General features: G+C 37.2%; 1 protein-coding gene across 9 annotated transcripts in view; it reads right to left on the bottom strand.

Moving 5' to 3' along the window:
* The window catches only part of LOC107855191 (BEACH domain-containing protein B), a 64,583-nt gene extending 42,897 nt beyond the window's left edge, over positions 1 to 21,686 (bottom strand). For 2 of the 9 annotated variants that reach the window (XM_047411041.1, XM_016700185.2), the window contains exons 1-15: positions 21,534 to 21,686; positions 20,209 to 20,477; positions 16,643 to 16,706; positions 15,012 to 15,240; positions 14,597 to 14,737; positions 9,351 to 9,674; positions 8,561 to 8,780; positions 7,453 to 7,521; positions 6,780 to 7,235; positions 6,251 to 6,566; positions 2,269 to 2,721; positions 1,987 to 2,142; positions 1,734 to 1,883; positions 354 to 509; positions 145 to 186 (exon numbers count right to left, since the gene is read on the bottom strand). In XM_047411041.1, the coding sequence (XP_047266997.1) occupies positions 145 to 186; positions 354 to 509; positions 1,734 to 1,883; positions 1,987 to 2,142; positions 2,269 to 2,721; positions 6,251 to 6,566; positions 6,780 to 7,235; positions 7,453 to 7,521; positions 8,561 to 8,780; positions 9,351 to 9,674; positions 14,597 to 14,737; positions 15,012 to 15,240; positions 16,643 to 16,706; positions 20,209 to 20,330 (2,898 nt within the window). In that variant the 5' untranslated portion in view covers positions 20,331 to 20,477; positions 21,534 to 21,686. Of the gene's footprint in view, positions 1 to 144; positions 187 to 353; positions 510 to 1,733; positions 1,884 to 1,986; positions 2,143 to 2,268; positions 2,722 to 6,250; positions 6,567 to 6,779; positions 7,236 to 7,452; positions 7,522 to 8,560; positions 8,781 to 9,345; positions 9,675 to 14,596; positions 14,738 to 15,011; positions 15,241 to 16,642; positions 16,707 to 20,208; positions 20,500 to 21,533 lie in introns of those variants that run through there. The other 7 variants (XM_047411036.1, XM_016700181.2, XM_047411039.1 and 4 more) reach the window with 6 other exon arrangements.
* Positions 21,687 to 21,757: the final 71 nt, after the last annotated feature.

The following is a 21,757-nucleotide window of genomic DNA, read 5'->3' as shown; positions in this document are numbered from 1 at the left end:
AGTGAGCAAACAGAAATATCATTAATCAGAACATTGTATTTCCAAAAAATAAAAAGAAGAAAATTGAAGAAGAGTAACAGTGAAAGCACATCAGCCAAAATCATAAATAGGAAAAACATTAAGGAAAGTGGAACTGATACCAACCTTTTGCAGGACACAGAGATATAGCAAGATGACATCTTCATTCTAAAATACAAAAATCAAAACAAAAGTTGACATTAGTGGCACATTTAACATGACATTAATTTACTAAAACCATGAGAAAACAAAACCTGCTATTGTATTTTTTTACCTAACAAGTACTAGAGGATGCTATTACTGTTGGTGCACACACAAGATTTCGGACTACTAACCTTTATCACAGGACTTGCCTTGAGATCAAACTTCCCATCAACCAACATATCAAGCAGAGCATCTAAAAGCGCCTCACTTGGTTGCCATTGGCAGAAGTCCAACAGCAAGCTACGCAAAGTCTGATAACCCGTGCCCACAAGAGCTTGAAACGCAGCCTTTGGGACCAAAAGAATAACAAAAGAATTAGTAACAAAAAATCAGCTTCTCATGTTAAATCATGAACTGGCAAGCAAAGATCTTTTCCACAATTCAGACACGGGAAAAGATGTACTGTTTCAGAGACAGGACCAATAAGAGAGACATGACTGTGATAAGAAACACTTTGATGGATTGAGAAATTGAACCTGATCACATCTATTAAAAATACCGGAATAATATAGTAAGATAGGGTTCAATCTACTTTTCGTTCTAGATAACCCAAGACATGTTTAGTTTTGATTAGACATAGAAATGGCTCAAAAGAATAAAGTGGATCCCAGAGGATTAAGCTTTTAAGTGGGATTAACGTTGCTGCTGACTAACAGTTCTTTTCTGTCTTCCCCAAGAGTGTTTGTTTTTTGATGAAGTAAGAAATTTTCATTCACAAAAGGCAACTGGAAGGTGACATATCACAGAAGTGTGAGATTCCCCAAGAGTTCTTGTGAAAGCATGGTCCTAATTTCCTTCAAGCTATAGCTCAGTATTCAATTGAAATAAAGACATGTCCCAAGTACCATGCAGCGCTTGATCTGAGTCGTTTGGCACCAACTTCGGTTCATCCACACTAAACGATTTCCTGCTTGTTTATCCATTATGTACCAATTTTAAATATACTGATGAATATCCAGACACTTTTTTTAAACGTTATATGCAGAAATATATGCCTACCCAGAAGGAAGTGTCAAAGCTACACTGCCTAACCAGGAGTAGAGTATGAAAGGCTCTTCTAGAGCGGGTTAACAGAAACTTTCACAGATACAAAGAAAAAGACAGTGGTCACCTTACCATAAGGAAAATACAATCAGTCTCCTTTCATGTGAATTTTTAGAATAACACAAGATGGCAAAATACTACAGTAATACAAACTACAAGGTTCTTTGGAAAATAAATTGCGGCATTGGAAATGATAAACGACTTCGAGTTGGCAGTACAACGGAAATGAGACCAGAGCTAGACAAAAAGAAGGAAGACATGGCAGAAGATGTGTAGCACCTTACAAGATGATCCAAACGATCAGAAAGAAAGAAAAGATGTGAAAACATAATTAGACAACCTGCTCACTTAGGAGGAAGTTCAGAGTACACAAGTTTTCATGTTCTCCATATTTTTCCAACCATTACAAACAAATTATGCAACTAATTGCACAAAAGAAAAATTCTAACTGGGAGAATCAAACGCACCTTTGACACATCATTCCCGGAAAGCAAGCAGGTTAGTGTTCGGAGGACATTCAGAACCAACTCTTCACCTTTGGGCACGTCAAGGTTCCCATTTAGCAAGGATACAACATGTATAAAACATTCGCTATCGCAAAACAAAGCCTGATAATACTGACAACATAGAAACCACTCTCTGTCAACATGTTAATATAATATGAATAGCAGACAACACAGCTACAGGATAATGGAAAAGCATAGATTTATAAGAGTATACCTCTATATCTGTCAAAAGTAAATCAATCATCCCAACCAATAGATCAATAGACAGTTCTACAAAGTTCTCCCGGTCCTTAACATGAGTAAACGTTTCCAGATACTTAGAACATAAATACAATTTAGCTTTCTGGTCCTCCTCAGAAGATGGAACAATCTGCTCCACCAGCAAAGAATTCACATGAAAGAGGTAAATAAATGGAAGATTAGTTGTAGTCACTGCAAGAACACAAAAAAGGTACAAAATAAATAAGATAAATACATTGAAGGTTATTCATTCTACCTTCATCAAATCAAGAATAAGAGGAAGCATGCGATTTCTCAATTTTTCTTCCCAAAACAAATCAAACAAACGGTCAATGCAGGTAGCACTGTGCAAAGTAGAGTTTTTGGCATCATTCGTGAGAGACAAAAATTCTGCGAAGAGTTCAATAAAAGTTTCTATGCTGTTCCGCCAACTATGAATCATCTCAAAAGAATTCACCATTTCTTGGTTTAGAGAAGGAACAGGATCAGTCTCAGTGTGGGGACCAGCAATTTCATGCCTCTTAGACTCTTGGGCCTGAATGCAGGCAACTTGGAGGACCCGAGGAACTGCATCGAGTGCTTTAAAAGAGGAAAGAGTTTTCTCTGATGAAGACCGCATTATTTGAAGTAGGCCCTTTGCAAGAAGAATAGCAACCCCAGGATTACAAGCAGATTGTTCAAGAGCCTCCAGCAAAATGGAGCACTCAGGCTGCCATCATAAGAAAAATACGCTTCAGGATAGAAGGGAAACTGAATTGTGTAAGCTCACATCTTATAAAAAAGATAGAAAAAATAGTACAACCAAACATTTTATGTTCTTTATTTACTAAGCCTATTAATCTGACCGAAAGTGCATGGAAGGAAGCTCAGTAAACAACCAGGAAGATGAAACATTAAGGATGCCCCAATGCATAATTGACACCGTCATTATACTTGTAAAAGAAATAAATGCATTTTCTTCAATGTCAATTCAAGTGTAATTTAATTCAAGATTTACATAACATTAAAATTAAGTTTTCAGAACTTCGAGTACAACATCATACATATTTTTTGAAATTCATTAATTTTCAAAAGAACCAAAAGGTAATTTAATAGAATCTTTATTTCTTTTATCAAGTAAACGTATTTCATATCATAAACAAGGCCATAAAAGACCCCATACAAGTGGTATACCAAAAGGTAAAAGAATCGACAAAATCAATTGATTCTCTACAAACTTCACCCAATCGTATATACAATAGCGGACTTTCTGTGCACCATACAACCCACATAAATGCAAGTGGTGCCACATTCCATGCCCTTCGTCTTCTCTTTGTCCTCCCACTCTTCCAACTGGCCATCAACTCTTGCACCGCTTTTGGCATCACACATGAAGTGCCAAACAATCTAAACATATCCCACCTTAATCTCATTGTCAGACCGCAATGTAGGAGAAGTTGATCCACATCCTCGCCCACCTCCTTGCACATGTAACACCAATTGATGCATACAGCCTTCCACTTTCTCAAGTTCTCGCCATCAAAAATCGCCCTTCTTGCGGCTACACCGAGTGAAAAATCACACCTTCTCGGTAAAAACACTTGCTTCTCCCTAACCAACAAATTCTCGTAGAAAGTCTTTACTGTAAACACACCATTATTCCCCAACCCCCCCCCCCCCCCCCCACCCCACAATGCATTAGATTTTTATTTTGATGGGTAAAAGTTTTCAGAAGTTACCAAGATGGTACAAGATCAAGTACAAGGCAAAGCTACAACAGCTCCACATACATGCTACGGCCCCGTTTGGCCATGAAAATAATAATTTTCCGGAGATCAAGTTGGAGTTATGTTTAGCCATGAATATAAATTGGAGTTGTTTTTGAAATTTTGTGAGAAAAGTGAAAACAAGTAAAACTTGTTTTCACTTTTCCAAAATCAATTTTCACTAAAAGGAAATAATTTTTATAGCCAAACACCACTATTTTCACTTTTTTCACTAAAGCGAAATAATTTTCCGAAAAAAGTGAAAAAATTTCCATGGTCAAACGCCTACTACATATTCCCCCCCTAAAAGATCCAGAAAATCCAAATACTGGTACATCCTATCTAGAGTACTGCTATAACACCAAAAAAAACAGGTTTTTGATACATCTACTTTTTACGCTAGCAATCTGTGGTCTTTTCCCCTCAAAGCATGTCTTGTTCCTTTCCAGCCAAAAAAGTCCAAAATATGCAAATGGTCTAAGTTGCTCGAACTCTTCAAAAATGTAACCGCACCTGGGTCGGATCCTTCGAAAATGCACTATTTTTGGAGGATCCGACACACACCCAATGACTTTGTTGAACAGTCCGAGCAACATAGCAAATAGGAATAGTCCTCCATATTTGTTTCATACTTCTCTTTACTCTTTGAACTTGCCAAACTTCCAACAGACTACTGTTTTTCTTCTGTAGTATAACCAATCTTCTGTAGTATAACCAGAGACACACCCATCATGTTCAGAAACAATTCCCAGCATCAGACACACCCATCAGACTTAGCAACTGGGTTGCCTTGCCTATCGTTAAACACCCTTCTAAAACTCAAGTCCCAAAAAGTCTCCCCACCTTGTATTGCCCTGATTTGTTGAAATGTCATATCATTGACCAGAAATTTTGTACAAACGCCAGAAGTCATCTTTCAAAGTGTCATCCTTGCACCATCTATTTCCCCAAAAGTTAACCCTGCTCCCATCTCCGAACCTTGAATGAGATGTTTCCCCAGAACACCTCATTCCTTCAAATTATCCCTCCAAAACCACATCCAAAAGGCAAAGTGATGTCTTACTTCTCCACCCTCCTTCCAAAATTACATATTTATCCTTTATTACTCCCTCCACAAAGTTGTCTCCAACCCGAACCTCCATAACTATTTTCCCAATAAAGCTTTGTTGAAGACCTTTAAATCTTCAATTCCAAGGCCTCCCATTATTTGGGAGAAGTAACAATCTCCAACCGCACCAAATGAAACTTTCTAGCCCCATCTGGCCCATATAAATTTGGGAGAATCTGAACTATAAAAACTTCCAGCCACTGAAAATCTCCCACCACACCAACTGGAAAAATTACATCTCCCCTAGAACATTTGCCAATAGTTCTAGTTCATCTCTTTACATCTCATCCGGTTCTTCAATAGATCAAGATTTGTTCTTGACATTGCCCATTTCAACCCCCAACATACAAAAGAAATTTACAGTTGTCTTACAATGAAAAAATAAATGCTCATTGATCTCAGTATCCTGCCCACAAAGCAAACATCTTGAGCAAATCTGAAGACCTCTTCTTTGTAATCTCTCTCGAGTTAAACAAGCTATTTTAACTACCAGCAACATAAAACAAGATACCCAGGTAGGAATTTTGATCTTCCAAATACATTTTCCAGGGCCAGACCATTGTCACAAAGTTTCTCCTATTTATATTCCACTACGTGAATTTGAATGAGAAGGATCCTTTACTGTAAAGGCTCCACAAGATTATACTCAAAGAAAGGGGTACACACGCATACCCAGAGACTAGTCAGAAATGCCTATTATCACTCTATGTTGTTTTGTTACTACCTATTGTTTCTTGTTCATGTATTATGTCTTTTTCAAAAATGTTTTTGTCTTGAATCGGGGGTCTTATCAAAAATAACATCTCCGCCTAACCTTTGAGGTAGTGGAACAGACTGCGTACACTCTACTCTCTCCCCCCAGACCCCACTTCGTGGGAATATATTGGGTATGTTGTTTGTTGTACATAATTCCTATTATCAGAAGAAGAAAAAAATAATATGCCGTCATATAATGCCAATTAATGAATAACTACACTACCAACCATTTTAGACTTTAGACTAGAAGTAGGTTTCTTCTTTTATTTTTATAAGCAAACGGCAATAAAACAGGACATAGATATTGCTTTCTGATACAGTAAGACTACTTTATAGGAAATTGCATAGCCAAAAAAAGGATGGAGAAGAGCGAAGAAAAATGATGGATAGACAAAAGACACTTACCATTATGACAAAAGAAGTCCAAAACACATAGATATTGCTTTCTGATAACTTAACAGTAAGACTACTTTATAGGAAATTTGCATAGCCAAAAAAAGGATGGAGAAGAGCGAAGAAAAAATGATGGATAGACAAAAGACACTTAGCATTATGACGAAAGAAGTCCAAAACACATAGCCATACTGTTAATAAATGTATCTGAAAGAGTGAAAGATCGAATGACTAACCAAGTTGTGAGAACTTCCGGTTAAAGTTGCTGCAAATTCCAAAAATGAAACCACCTCTGTCTGAAGAGCTTCAAGCTCATGAAGGCTTCTGCCATTTGAATCACAACACAGTTCATTACAATTATCAGAAGAGCCTTTTTTGGATAAAAAATCATCAGAAGAACCTAGCGATGCTAGGCCAAAATAAAAAAAATTCTCCGAGAAGATAAAGTCCCAAGCTCCTTCTGCCCGGAAAACGTGTAGCAAAGATGGCAACAACACCAGAATTTTCTTGAATGCAGACAGAACGTGACGCTGAAGGGTGTAGATAAACGTCCTGTAGAAATGAGAAGAACAAATCAGAAACAAGAGTTGTAAGGAGAACCACAAAAAAATAATGTGAGCAGGCAAACAACAGTTAAAAAGTAGGCACGTCAGTAATTCCAAAAATCAAATACAGCACCTAAAACATCTCCGCAAATGCAAAAACAAGATGATGAAAGAAATGGAAAATAAAAAGATCAGAAGATTTAAATACTTCCTGATTTACCTTAAGTGACCAGGCAGCTCCTTCTGATTTGAGCATGCTTTTATGCATGGAAAGACTGTGAGAAGAACCCTAATGATCCACTTTACAGAAAGTTCTCCATATGCTGAAGAGACTGGAAAGCTACTTCTGACAGTCGATGCTTGGCTTTTATCCACCTTTGCATCTTCTGGTGAAAGAAGGAAAGAGAAAAGGACAGCACTAAGCTTGGAAACATAATCGTGCCAATTCTTTAAATAAGGTACACTGGATTTGCTAGAAAGTTTTGTTTCTAGAACTTCTTTCCCAGTTGTATCATTATCACTAGAAACAGTTATTTCCATGTCATCCTGGGATAACAAGTTGTCATTTTTCTCCTTGTATTCTTGAAGAATGAATGCAAGTGAACAAAAGCTATTTGCAAACTTCTGCACTCGTCCATTTTCTGATAAAAATTGCAAATTATTCAAATTGCCAAAGCTAAGACGAGGTTAAGGAGACAACACATTTGGAAGAAAAATTATTCCCCAAGATAGAGCAGTAAGATAGGAGTCAACATTCTTGTGCTCAACTGTCACTAGCTTAACGAACGGGTAATGTGTAATGTATTATTGTTCAAAATGAACCGATCATTTCTAACTAAGCAAACAGATTTTGAGGAAAAACTAGTGGGAACATCAAGTAGTAGAAAGGATACACTGCCTCTCTAAGAACCTCCAATGAGAGAACATGGAGCTGGAACGTACATGTTAAAACATTGACATTCCTGCAAGGAGAAACGTAAATGTACCAATACCTTAGAAAAGAAATCAACTAATATTTCTTTTTTTAATGGATTAAGTATCAGAAGCATGGTTATAAACTTTTTCAGTTGCTTTACAAAAGTTTCTAAACCATTTCAATTTATGTTCATCAAACAAAACAACGCTAGCGCCCATATTACAAACATAATATAGCATAAATATGATCGTAGCAATAGCAGGGAAGGACAAACATCTGTGTAGAGAAACTAGCTATAGACGACAGAAAGAAAAGGGAAAACAAGGTATCATGATGCAGCTAGGTATCATGATGCAGCTAGGCATCACTAAATTTGCTGAATTTAGGATCAGATACAAGTCCAAACTAAAATTCTACAGATCAGAAACTAAAGAGGCTGAGACATTAAGATTCAAGTTTAATTTTAAGGGAATGGATGCTTGTAAAATGATTTACAAAATGTTAAGTCCACCCCATTTGATACGTATGTCAAACCTAAACCTCCAATTATCCTTCCACACAAGAAATGAGCAAATGGCAAGGGAAACTATCCACTGCATATCAACGTGTCCCAATTTCTCTCAGTAACATTAGAAGTTCATATGAATATATGATCACTGAGGTTAACTAGTAAACTTAAAACCAGTTTTGGATCTTAGTTTGACATATGTCAACCATTATTGATTAGATCTTAGCTTTCCAAATGACACTAACAGTATAATATTTCAGATTAGATTAAAATTTAATCTGATTCAATCAGGAATGTAATTTGAATTAAATTTGGTTTACCTTTAAGAAAAAGTTTAGATATACATGGATTATGAAAAGAAAAGGGCATGACACTCAGATTTAGCCAAACAGGAACAAAATAATCTGGTCCAGACTAAAAAAATGACCTGCCATCACACACAGTAGCGGGATTAAACCTGTTATACTAACAGACTTCAAGATATCCAACCACCGTCTAGGGACTTCTTTGATTCATTTGTATGGCTTGAAAGAATAAAGATTAAATTTTATCAAAGGTGTGCAATTAAGTCAGTTACCTTGCTGTATCTGATGTTGTCTCTCTCAATCTCAAAGCGCTGTTAGATGCAACTCCCAGTCCATCCAACAGAACTTCTAGTCCTCCAATACTTCGAAAATGATTTTGACCACGAGGATTATCAACTAATGATAATTGAAGAGCTCTAAGTGTTAGATAATGAAGTGAAATATCTGTATCATGTTCCTTCATATTCAACCTCTTCATAACACGCAGCAGCTCTGAAATAAATTAAAAAAACTGTGAAATGACCATGTAAAAATGAGAGAAAATGCAGAAGGTGCAACCTCACAGGAACACAAGCCATCTTAATAATTTTGTGCCACTGGGAGAGGTGTGAAATACACATTTCAAAAGTTATTTGGCTCTACTGAGGGGAATTCAACTTAGAAAAGTTTATACACTTCTAGTTGGTGTACAAATACTACATACAGTTAGTTTTCTATTAAATTTTTGTTCTTTTGATGGCGAGGGTGTCCCGGCCAGCTTTCCACTGTCACAAAAGAAGTCAAGTTGCATCCCCATTGGGGAACTCTTACCTAATACATTAACTACCTATTAATTATGTTGTGCATCACCTTACCAAATGTAAGGATATTTGTGCTCGACAAGCTTAACAATACAAGAAAAGGGTGAAGTCATTAGTCTGACGGTCCCTTAGGGGAGTAGGACAAATACCCTTCACTTAACTTCTCTGTGTAAAGAATAAGTACAAACTGAGCTGTATATAAAAACAACACATTTAGACAGGTTCGGCACTAGAAAAAGAAAATTGAAACTGCCTACCTTACCTACTAACCAGTTAAGACCACCAGCTTCCATAACAGAGACAATTGCCTTTTGACGCCACCGTATCATTGTTTCAGAATCAGACATATCTACACCAGTAACGACATCACGTATTTCAACACTTCTAGGCCCAAAAATCTCCATGCAACCACTATGCAACCAAGCCGTTTCGGATGTGCTGAAATGCAAGTTAATAAAGCTACCAATTATAGACACCACATATAAAAGAATGTTTTGGAGAATTGCAGTCTTCTCCACAACAGGGTTCGACAAAGCTTCATCTGCCGAAAGAGCACTAGCAACAGCCTTCAGTTGAACAACAGCAGCTGAAATAAATAAACCTCATGATTAGAAGTGCTAGACAACAATATTATGATCCTAATGGCAGGTTAACAAGATAAAGATACATTACAAGTATAAAAGTCTAATGTATTGCAGGAATGAGTGACTAAGTGGTAAGCGGTAACTAGTCTCAGAAATGATCTTAAAACCAACTAAGAAAATATAATAATATAGTGCAGAATATGAAATACTGTTTATTAAGAAGGTATCAAACTCATTTGAATTTTCTGCTTCAAAAGATGCCTGGACTACTTCTTTTCTTTTTTCTTATAATAGGGGGTAAAGATGCCTATACTTCTTCTATAGCAATGTAAGATCTTAAAGAAAACAACGGCCAAAGAACAAAGGACAAGTCATGCTCAAGACATGATAAAATAGAAACAATAAATGAACAAACCCTTCCATCAGATTGAATCAATGACATGATGATCTTGGAACAAAGTGCTCCCTCAAAATTACTTACTAAATGCACCTATCCGAGTTGTTGAAGTGTGTGACCATCTCATCTAAAAGATAAGTTGCATGGAATCGGGTGCGGGTATCCGAGACGGGTGCGGATCCGAGAGTCGGATTCATCAAAATTTAAATTTTAAGATTCGGGGGTGCGAAGCCGAATAAGGATACAGGTGCGGGAATTCAGCTAAAAAATCAAATATTATAAATATAGAGTTACTTTTTAATATTATAAATATAAAAATATTCTAACTCCTAAACAATATCCATTACTTTCCTCACTTATAAGGTAACTTTTTTTAGTTACTTTTTAAATTAGGAGTGGTATATACTTGTATTTTTGGAAAACCAACGGGGACATATATTTTTTTATTATGTTAATATAAAAATTCTAAGTTAATATATTATTTTATGTCTGGTCCATAAAAATAGTAAACATCGTAGCAATTGAAAACTAAAGTTGTGACCAAAAAGAAAACTAAAGCTATATTACTACTTTTTATATTTTAAAAAAATATAATTATTAAAAAGTAAAACCCAGATTTAGTCAGATTTGTAATTACAGTCGCCGGCGTTCAAAAGTAAAATCCATCGGCAATTCAATTTCCGACGACAACAATTACCGCCGCTGGATTTCTCCCTTTCGACGATGACAGCAGCTGTCAGATTTTCCCCTTCCGACGATGACAACAGTCGCCGGTTTTCTCCTTTCCTCCAACGACAGCAATTAGAGTCGTCGAATTTCTCCCTGCCGTCGACGACAACAATTACGGTCGCCAGTTTTCTCCCTTCCTCCGATGACAGCAATTACAGTCGTCGGTCTTTCTCCCTTCCGACGATGACAACAAACTTTGTTCTTGATGTTGGGTCAACGTCTCTGGATTCGCTTGACTGAATCGGAGACGCACCCCGCAGCAACATCGCGTCGGGACGAGTTCTGCAGCGAAACCAACGAGTCCCCGCAACAATCTAAAAGCTTAAGTTGTTGAGAAAGCACAGTTTTATTATTTAATTATATTCTAAACATGCCCCCTCACGTGCAGGCCTGATTTATTTTCATTATTTTCATGGGCCAAGCATGTGGAATTTTATTTTTTTTAATAATGGGTGACGGTGAGATTCGTGAGATTCGATCTCATGACCATGACCTCTGTCTTCTCTGATACCATGTAAATAAATGGATCTAGGGCCTAAATCAACCCTAAAAGCTAGCTCAACGGGAGGAAGATTGCCCAAACCTAATAAAGAGACCACCCATCTCATTAACCATCAATGTGGGACTTCTTTTATTCTTTATCTTTAATACTCCACCTCACGCCCAGTAATGAACTTTCGATGCCTGGACAATTTTTAATTCGGGGCCTAACATTGGGTGACCCGTGGGTTATACTGCACTGATACCATGTTGAAGTGTGTCACCATCTCATCTAAAAGCTTAAGTTGTTAGAGAGCGCACACTTCATTATTTAATTATATTCTCAACAAGAGTGAAACAAGTAATAGAGGTCCCAATCTCTCCTAGAAGCATCAACTATCCATATTGGCCTCTCCTATACTTAAGCCCCTAATACTTTTTTTGGGGGGGGGGGGGGGGGTCAAGGTGAGTGTATTTCATTCATAAACAAGGTCGAGTTAGCCATATACAAAGAAAAAACAAAAGGTAAAGAATCTACAAAATCTAATTCTCTACAAAGTTCACCCATTCTCCTATACAACTAGAGGTTTTATGAGTGCACCAAAAGAAAATAAAAGACCAGAGGTTATTCCTCACTTGAGAAAAACTCAAACTCTACCCCCTCAAAAGCTCCCCTATTTCTCTCATTCCAAATAACCCACATCAACGCAAGAGGGACCAAATTCCATGCCTTACGCCTCCTTCTATACACGCTTCTCTGACAAAACATTAAATCTTTCACATATTTTGTCATAACCCAGAAACTCTGAACCACCGAAGCTATCCCACCATAATCTCATGATTTCATGTTAAAGACAAAATGTATGAGAAAGGTCATCCACTTCTTCCCCCGTCTCCTTGGTCCTTACACATATAACACCAACTGACGCAGACAACCTTATGCTTTCTAAGATTTTCCATCGTCAAAATCACCTCTCTAGATGTTAAACAAGAGAAAAACACACCTTCCTCGGCACCAACGCTATCCAAATTGCATCACATGGAAACACAACTTCTGCCCTAATTAGGAGTCTCTCATAGAATGATTTACTAAAGAAAGCCTCATTGTTCCTCGAAAGCCTCATTGTTCCTCGAACCCCACCACGAAGCATCAGGTCCATCCACCGAATTGACTTGCAACCTTTGACGCCCCTGATACTCTTATGTCTTTTATCATTTATTTCTATCCAAATCACACCAAGCTTCTTGTAAATACAGGGGCCCAACAACGTGAACAAAGATTTGGAATGAGTCTGGCTCTGATACCATGTAAAGAATGGATCTCGAACCTAACTCAACCCCAAAAGCTTGCTCATGAGGGGAGAATTGTCCAAGTCCATATAAGGAGACCAATTGTCCACCCCTTTTCCAATGTGGGACTCTTAACACTTCCCATACTTATGCTCTTTCTTTCTTCCACTAGAGATTTCTCTGATCTGTTTCTTTTCTTTTTTATATCAAAACCCCCTAAAGATTGCAAATCTAAGCCAAAACAGTACTAGCAAAACTGTATAATTACCAAGTAAGCTTTATTGTTGTTTAATGAAATAACAGGTACGAAACACTGATACAAATAGGAATATCAAAAACAAGTTGACAACACAACCACTTTATGCTCTTCGCTGGCTTTTCCCCCAATTCCCATAAAAGTTGAGTTTTAACCAAAAAATTTTACTGGTTACTAAAGAATGTTATTCGCAAGGACGTAAATAATATCTCCCAATCTTGGGTCTATGATTCAGGAGAATGGAAAGATTGACGAGGTTGTCAGCACTGTGTTGGTGCATGGTGGTTGAAATGGAGGCTCGCTCCGAGAGTCTTGTGTGATAAAAAGGTGTCACCTAAGCTTAAATGTAAGTTCTATAACGTGGCAGTCCAACGGACTATGTTGTATGGAGCAAGTGTTGGTCAGTTAAAAACTCCCACATCCAAAAGTTGAAAGTGGCGGAGATGGAGATGTTGAGATGGATGTGTGGACTTACTAGGAGGGACAAGAGAAGGTGGGAGTGGTTTCGGTGAAAGACAAATGCGGGAAGTGAGATTGAGATGGTTCAGACGCGATGAGGAGGTGCATGGATGCCCCCATAAGGAGGTGTGAGATGTTGGCTATGGATGGTTTCAGACAGGATAGAGGTAAGACGAAGAAATATTAGAGGGAGGTGATTAGGCATGAAATGGAGTAATTACAGCTTACGGATGACATGATCCTTGATAGGAAGGTGTGGAGAACGCGAATTAGGGTAGAAGGTTAGTGGGCACGAGTGTGTCCTTACTAGTAAAGAGGAGTGCTTTGTTTGTAGTTGTGTCTGTAGTCATAGTTTCTTGTTCGTGGTGTTTTGGTGATGTTTGTGATTTTGGATAGACAGCTCACAGTATTATTCTATGGGTGTCTTGTTTCTTTTATCATCTAGTGATGATTTACTCCATTTTGTTGTTTGTTTTTTATGTTTTTTACTTGTTATACTGTTATTTGTCCTGTACCGGGGGTCCATCGGAGACGGTCTCTCTACTTCATCAGAGGTAGTGGCAGAGGCAGATCCAGGACTTGGAAGCTCGGGGTGTCATGCTGCTTTGAACAAGAGCATATACTATATTTTAGGAAATTAGAGTCAATATTCATAGACTAAAACTATAATTAATATTTATCAAAAATGTTGGTGAAATGTGAAGCCTTGCCTAGTTGGTCCTGCCAAGGTTTTTGTTAGAAGAGGCCAAGAGTTCTATTTTGCAAAGCCACTTTTTTTAAGAGAAAGCATAAGATAGTGCTAAAATAGTTCTAAAAAGTTGTCTTCAGGAGTCGACCTTGCTCTGCTAGAAAAAACCTGCGCTTCAACCAACCACTAGCACCATTTGCTACATTGATACTGCGGAGGCTTAAGTTTTATACATTCACTTATACATATATACAAATATACACATAAATATACAGAGTTTCAACCGAGAAGTCTGGGTGCCGTGGAACACCAATCCTTCTACATAGATCCGCCCCTGGGTAGTGGTATGGACTGCATACACTTTACCCTCCCCAGACCCAAATTTGTGGGAATACACTAGGTATGTTGTTGTTGTTGTAAACAATATCTCCCAATTAATGGAGGAACAATATTCAAAATTGAAAATCAGAGAATGAAATACATGACTTCAGCCAATGTAAGGCCAGTATGTTTCACCAGACCGTACAGACAGAATGTAACAAACAAATAAATTTGCACATATAGAGGCAGATATAAAAGTAAAACACAAAGAATTGAGCTCAGCATCGCTTGATGGAAATAATACCCTTCATTAACGCCGTAAGCTTCTGAATACCACCATAGTAGCCAAAAACTCTGCAATTGTGCATTGACCGAGTAATAACAGTCAAAGCATCCAAGACAGGCAGCCCTTCAGAGGTTATTGTAGAAGAATTTCTGGATAGGTCTGCAATTCATTGCAATGTTACGGCATTACCAATTATCATCAGTACAAACAAATGTATACTTCATGATGTAGTATTAGAATATCTAATGTCCAAACGAAGTACTTGCACTTTAATCAGAACATTTTCTACACAGAAGTCAGAATACAAGTTAGCAAACAAGAGAACTTCGGGAATAGAACAAAGCATTTCTTATTGAAGTTAGATAAAGACAAATGCACCATTCACCAACACAACTTTCTATTAACAGGTCACGAGGGTGAAGAACCAACTTACGTTCATTAACAAGCGTTATCATTCGTGCAACTTCATCAATGAGGACGGCTATAATTTCAGAAGGATGACCAAAAGAACAGCCAACCACAACATCTTCAATATGTTGTGAATCCACCGGCTGCACCAAGCCATGATCCTCAGGAGATTGAAGAGGGTTAATTGGTTGCCAATCACGGTATACAATTATGAATTGCTTCAAAAAGATGTGAAATAACCTTCTCTTTTCAACCTGAATATAAAAACACAAAGGCACAAAAAATTACGATGCTTAAACAGACAAAGTTTGGAAGAAATAGAAAGACAGCAAGCATTCTTCCTAGCTACCTAAAGGCTAAAGCTGATCCACATATTATAGGATCATAATTTTCTCATAGGAGAACCAGGTATTGAGAAATTAAAATCAACTTATGTAAAATTTGCATGTACCAAAAGCCAACTGTTAACCTTGATATGAGCATATTCCCCCCAGATCAATTCCAGAAAGTTAGCCAGCATCTCAAAGCCCAAAACACATATAAAACAACATGCCATCCATGCCACATCAGTAACAAGATAGAAAGCTCTTAATATAGATTCGGATATTGTGTCTCACCAATAACAGGCCAATGCAGCACTACCATTTTAGCTTAGGTATGAAGGATTTTATTCAATCACCATTCAGTATCTAAATTGGTCAATTCTAAAGAAATTAGGAAAATAAAGGCAAAACTTTGAAGTTGATAATAGTTGGCTCAATTAGCACCACACTTCGACAAAACGGCCAAAGCTTAAATATCAAAGAGATCGCAGAGTGCAGAGAGCAAACAAACAGAGATTTAACTATAAGATGGCCGTGAAGCAGTAATCTTCCATCTATATTTCAGAAAGAGAAAAAACAAATATCTGTTCATCAGTATTGAGAAACGCACTTCTGAGGCATTTTTGTTGGGGTGCAGGTTATTTGCATAGAACACTAGAAACCTATGATTATAACTTATAAGTGATCATATCCACAACAGATGTGGTACAGGCACGCAGAAACAAGCATAGAAGAAAGGAATCAGTTTCTCCCAGCCCCCTAACTGATTGAGGAGCCTTGTTTTGGAAGCTGAAAGCTTAGTTGTATAGTACAAAGGTAAATCCTAAAGAATGCTTTAGACCATAGTAATTTCAGAACAAAGTTGGTGCAAAAGGCTAAAGATGAGAATAAAGAAGGCATCACATACCGCTGTCTCAAACAGAGACAAAGAGAAGTTTTAACTAAAACATTTCATAAAGAACCCTAATGATAGTGATCCTTTTTGTCCTTGTTGCTTTACTAATTACTAACAAGGCATTACACTGAGATATTACAAAGAATGAAATCAATGTAATTGATGAAGGGAAAGGAGACCATGATAATTAGAGAAAAATCATCACTTCCTGGCATCATTGGTTCAATAAACATTCAGAAGGAACTATGTAGTTTTTACCATGTTTCCTGTTATCCTGATCTATCCTCCATAACTAGCTAACCTCAGAAAACAACAAATACTACATCTAAAAGCATCTTACCACTGATGCGGCACAAACTACAAGTTGCAACAACTCAACAAGTGAAGTTCACTGTTTCAAATTGTGACTACCTTAGGAACACATGAAAGAAGATATACCTTATCAGGGGCATTCTCGTATCTTGACCAGAGTGTGTTCAAAATTGCCTCATCCCCAACCTCACTGAAAAGCAAAAAAATGTCATATTGGACCATGGCCTAGAAAATATAAACTAGCAACAGAATCGCTTAATATATAATTACAGATTCATAGGCTAAAAATTCATAAGTAGGAGAATAAAAGGATTGTGATGGGGATCGGTCATGCTTGTGTCATATTAATGGCAGGCTTTACATGTCAAAAATTAAATGTCTCTTTTAGTGACTAACATTAATGAGACAAACTTTAATAAATATATGCAACATAGATCGCGAGCTACTGTGTCTTGACCGTCTGTATGCAATTTCTTGCACACAAGATGCTCGACAAATTGTCCCATTGATTATTTGGCCTTATATTTGATTTAGCTTGTCCCAATTATGACATCTACATGCTAATTTTTATTTTTTTTGATGAAGTAATTGTTATATAGACTGGCATCAAGAAGATGCTGAAAACAGTACAAAGAAAATTAGGGAAAGCTCCTAGATACAAAAACATACAGATATAACATTGAGCCGTTTCCCTAAATGAGCAAAAAATATGGCTTTTAAGCCAAAGAAAAGGAGCTAATGAAATCTACAAGAGGCATAACATCGTCAACAGGGGTTAAATTGCTCCAGCTGAAAAGAAACATCAAACACTTAAACTTCAGAGAAGAGTTAGGAGTTGAAATCCCATCAAAACATCTACGATTTCTTTCCATCCAGTACTCCACAAAATGCATGCTGGTATCATTTGCCAGATCCTCTTGATGGTTCTGTCAACTACCCAAAGGTTCCGGCTTTCCATAGTTTACTTAACATTCTGAGGCACTACCCAACTAACCCCAGAAATTGATATGAACATGTTCCACAAATCAGATGCAACTGAGCAATGAAAAAGTAAATGGTTGACTGTTTTTGAGCCATATTGGCACATAAAACACTTGTTTGCTAGTTGAAACTTTCTTCTGCAAAGGTTGTCTTTGGTTAGGATTGCCTCTCTGATGGCTGTCCATGTAAAGCACATGATATTATTGGGGAGTTTAATTCTCCAAATCAGCTTCCAAGGCCAGTGTTTAGTCACTTCATTTTGAGCACACACTTTACTATAACCTGCCTTGACTGAGTAAGACCCCTTCCTTGAACTACCCCATCTTAGCTTGTCACTAGCCTGGGGATTTATTGTGCAATCTTCTAAAATTCTGTAAAGATCAAAGATCTCCTCTAGCTCCCAATCTTGCAAATTTCTTCTAAGGAGGAGGTTCCATGACGTTCAGGCTCTAATTTGTGCTACTGTGGAGTCGGGGTTCACAACTAGTCGATAGAGGTTTGGGTGAGAGATCTTCAAGGGTTGGTCGAGAAGCCATTTGTCATTCCATAAACTCACTAAATTTCCATTTCCAACTGAAAACGAGACATCAAGGAAGAAATCATCTCTGAGCTTGCTTATGTGTTTCCAGAGTCCAACACCATGGGGAGTTGTGCCTGTGCTGGTGCTCCAATGATTTTGTTTCCAATACTTGGCAATCACCACTCTTTTCCAAAGACTAGCAGTTTCTTGACCATATCTCCATCACCAGTTCATAGCAAGCTACCATTGTGTTTCAATAAGTCTTTGATTCTCAAAGCCCCCAGGTTTTTTGGTTTGATAACCTTTGACCAGTCCACCAAATGAACTTTATGACCTTCACTGTTGCCTTTCTATAGGAATGTTCTCCTTACTTTATCAAGATGCTTTAGGACCTTAGATGGTATAGGAAAGAGGGACACGATGTAGGTAGGTATACTATCAAGAACACAGTTAATTAAATCCAACCTACCACCCATGGAGAGGTACTGCATTTGCCATAATTTCTTCTCCACCTTTTCTCACAATCAATTCCATACTTCAGCAGCCTTGTATTTTTCTCCCAGAGGTAAACCTAAATAGGTTGGAGGAAGGAGCCTATACCACAACCCACAATTCCAGACAATTCATCCATTTTCGCCACCTCATTAACAGGGAAGATAACACTTTTTGACATATTGATATGCAGACCTGAGATTGCTAAATATTGGTGAGCTTGACGAAAATGGAAGGCACGTGAGAATCTAGAGAAGCCTAGAAGTTGAAGAGGAAAATACTTGGGCGAATTCAAGGTTCAATCTCGCAGATGTTGATCTATACTAGAGGATATGATATCCTTTGCATACAAAATAATCTTACTAACAATTTTCAGAAACATAAAAGCTAATAGTTTAATAAGTAAAAATCTAAGCTTGGTACATACTTTTCCACTAAACTTGCTCAGATTTTCCTTTCACACCCTAAATAAACGGGCAACGTCAGCTTGAAAATTTGTAGCTAGTACCCCCCACGTTTCAACATGTGGCAGACGTGTTTATCCACAACATTTCTAGCACATAAATAGCTACAAATTGGAAAAAGCTATTACTTTTTTGTTCCATGAGTCCAGATTTGATCAAATGATCCAACGGTCTAAACCCTTTACGTCTTCTTGTTTTCTCTTCTTTTTTTTCTTTTTCTTTACAAATCTTTGTTTTCCACCAACAGCACTTCCACCTCCACTTACACCTCCTCCACCACCACCGAAGCCTCCACCCTCTCCAAGATCTCCTTCACCACCACTGCCAAAACCACCAGCCCTCCCACTACTTCACCTCCTTCAAGTCACAGCCACAAACTATCGTATACCAATTCAGCCGGCGATTCCAGACAATTTTTTGCATAAATAGCAAGATGCGGAACTGGAAGAAAACTTTGTTTCTTGTATTTATCTTTTTTTGATAGATAGTCATTTCAAATATCCCCAGACCTCACTATGTGGGAATACACTGGGTTTGTTGTTGTTGTAGTCATTTCAAATATTCTTCTAACTCATCTTCCCTGGTAGATTTAGGTTTACGTCTAAGGTCCCGTGAAGGTTCAACTAGTAGCACTCTGTCGGACGCCAAATTTGATATTACCAGCACTCAAAAGTTTTCAGTAATATCACTGCTCCTTTTAAGCAACGAACAAAAGTGAAAGAAAACTAACACCAAAATGCAACTCAATAGAGTTCAGCCAAGCGGGTTTTTTGGGAAGAAACGATGAATTTAACTATTATCTGACTATGTTTCTCTTCTTTTGGCCATTATGTAGTTATTTTTGTGGCCTGACACTCCGATATTTTCCTTCAAATTTCTTTCCTAAAGTAAGGGGTCGTTTGGTAGCTAGTTAGAATTATGCAGGTATTAGTTAGCGGACATTAGTTATCCGGGTATTAGCTATTACATCTTCTACAACGCATAAGATAACACAGCAATTCCCTCATAGCTTATACATGTACTAGCTATGCGGGTTTCGAAATTGCAAACCAAACATCGTGTTAATTTTATACATGAATAACTTATTTCCTAACTAGCTATCAAACATTGTATAATTCATACATAAATTAACAGTACATGAATAACTTGCTTCTTTACTAGCTACCAAACGACCCTAATTGATTTACTTTAAATGCGAAACCAAAAAACACTAGACAGATAATAACTATGGTTACCTGAAGTGGATGAGAGGAGTAGGAGGCAAGAACCTCTCGAGTGATGACCCTGAACTGGATTCTCCACCATGACTACCCGAACTCCTTCGGATAAGACCCGCAACACCCTTTACTATATTCATGCTTCCCCGAGGTATTGGAAACACACACAAATCAATACTTGAAAAGCCAACAATCAATGCAAGATAGACTATTCCAGCTCACCATCACTTCATCAAACTCAATACTTGTACCTATTTCTTTCCCACCCAAATGAACAGCTTAAATAACTGTTCAAGTAAAAATCAATAACTACAAAAATATTAGCTTTTACACAATTAAACAATAAAAACACAGTTAATAGTCAAAACACACCTCAATAATTATATATTAGTGAATTTTTTACACTAATATATAAATGTTGAATGTATTGTTTTTATGAGTGAAGGGTGAAAAACACACCTAAAGTATCCCCTTTTTTTTAGTTTAATGTCTGAACTATCAGGTGTCTTCGACTATTTATCAAAACATACCTTAACTATTAAATTTTCACTTTTCCTACCTGGAAATTCAGGTATGAAACTCAAACAATCAGCAGTTGAGATGTGTTTTGATAACTAGTTGGTGATAGTTCTGGTCGGAAACTCGCACACGTGATAGTTCATATATGAAACTCAGAAAAAGGGTATACTTAGGTGTGTTTTCCACCCTTCACTCATAAAATAATACATTCAGCATTTATATATTGGTGTAACAAATTCGTATAACAATTGAGGTGTGTTTTAATAAATAGTTGGTGATACTTCAGCTAGGAAAAAACTCACACACTTGATAGTTCAGGTATGAAACTCAAAAAAAACGGAATACTTTGGGTGTGTTTTCACACTTTATCATAAAAACAATACATTCAGCATTTATACATTAGCGTAACAAATTCATATAACAATTGAAAAAGGATTAATGATGAAATTAATTTGATCGTTTAACCTAGCTGAACTATTACCAACTATTTACCAAAACACACATCAACTATCAATTGTTTGAGTTTCATACCAGAACTTTCAGCTAGGAAAAGTGAATAGTTAATAGTTGAGCTGTGTTTTGATAAATAGTTCAGCTAGGAAACTCGCACAGCAAATAGTTCACGTGTGAAACTCAAAAAATGGGGATAATTCATCATAAAAATAATGCATTCAACATTTATATATCAGTGTAACAAATTCATATAACAGCTGAAAAGGATTAATTAATGATGAATAATTAATGTTGTTAATTCAATAAAGTCAATAGAGGTCAATGACTGAAGAGAGAAATGAAGAATTGATACAAGTGAAAAATGAATTTACCTTGTTGAAATCAATTGGAAGAAGCGATCGGATGGGGAATTTTTCTAGGGTTTTGCAAATGAAGAATCAAGATCTATGATTATATTGAAAGCGGAGTATAATAAAAGCGTGAAAAAAAAAAGTGTAAAAGCAAAAGTGATTAGCATATTAAATTCGCTATGTAGATTATGTAAATCCCCTGTAGCAGGAGAATTTTTTAATGACAAAATTGCCCCTGATTTGGC

This window comes from Capsicum annuum, chromosome 4, assembly GCF_002878395.1.
Source record: "Capsicum annuum cultivar UCD-10X-F1 chromosome 4, UCD10Xv1.1, whole genome shotgun sequence".
Lineage (NCBI taxonomy): Eukaryota > Viridiplantae > Streptophyta > Magnoliopsida > Solanales > Solanaceae > Capsicum > Capsicum annuum.
This window is presented reverse-complemented; position numbering and strand designations above follow the sequence as displayed.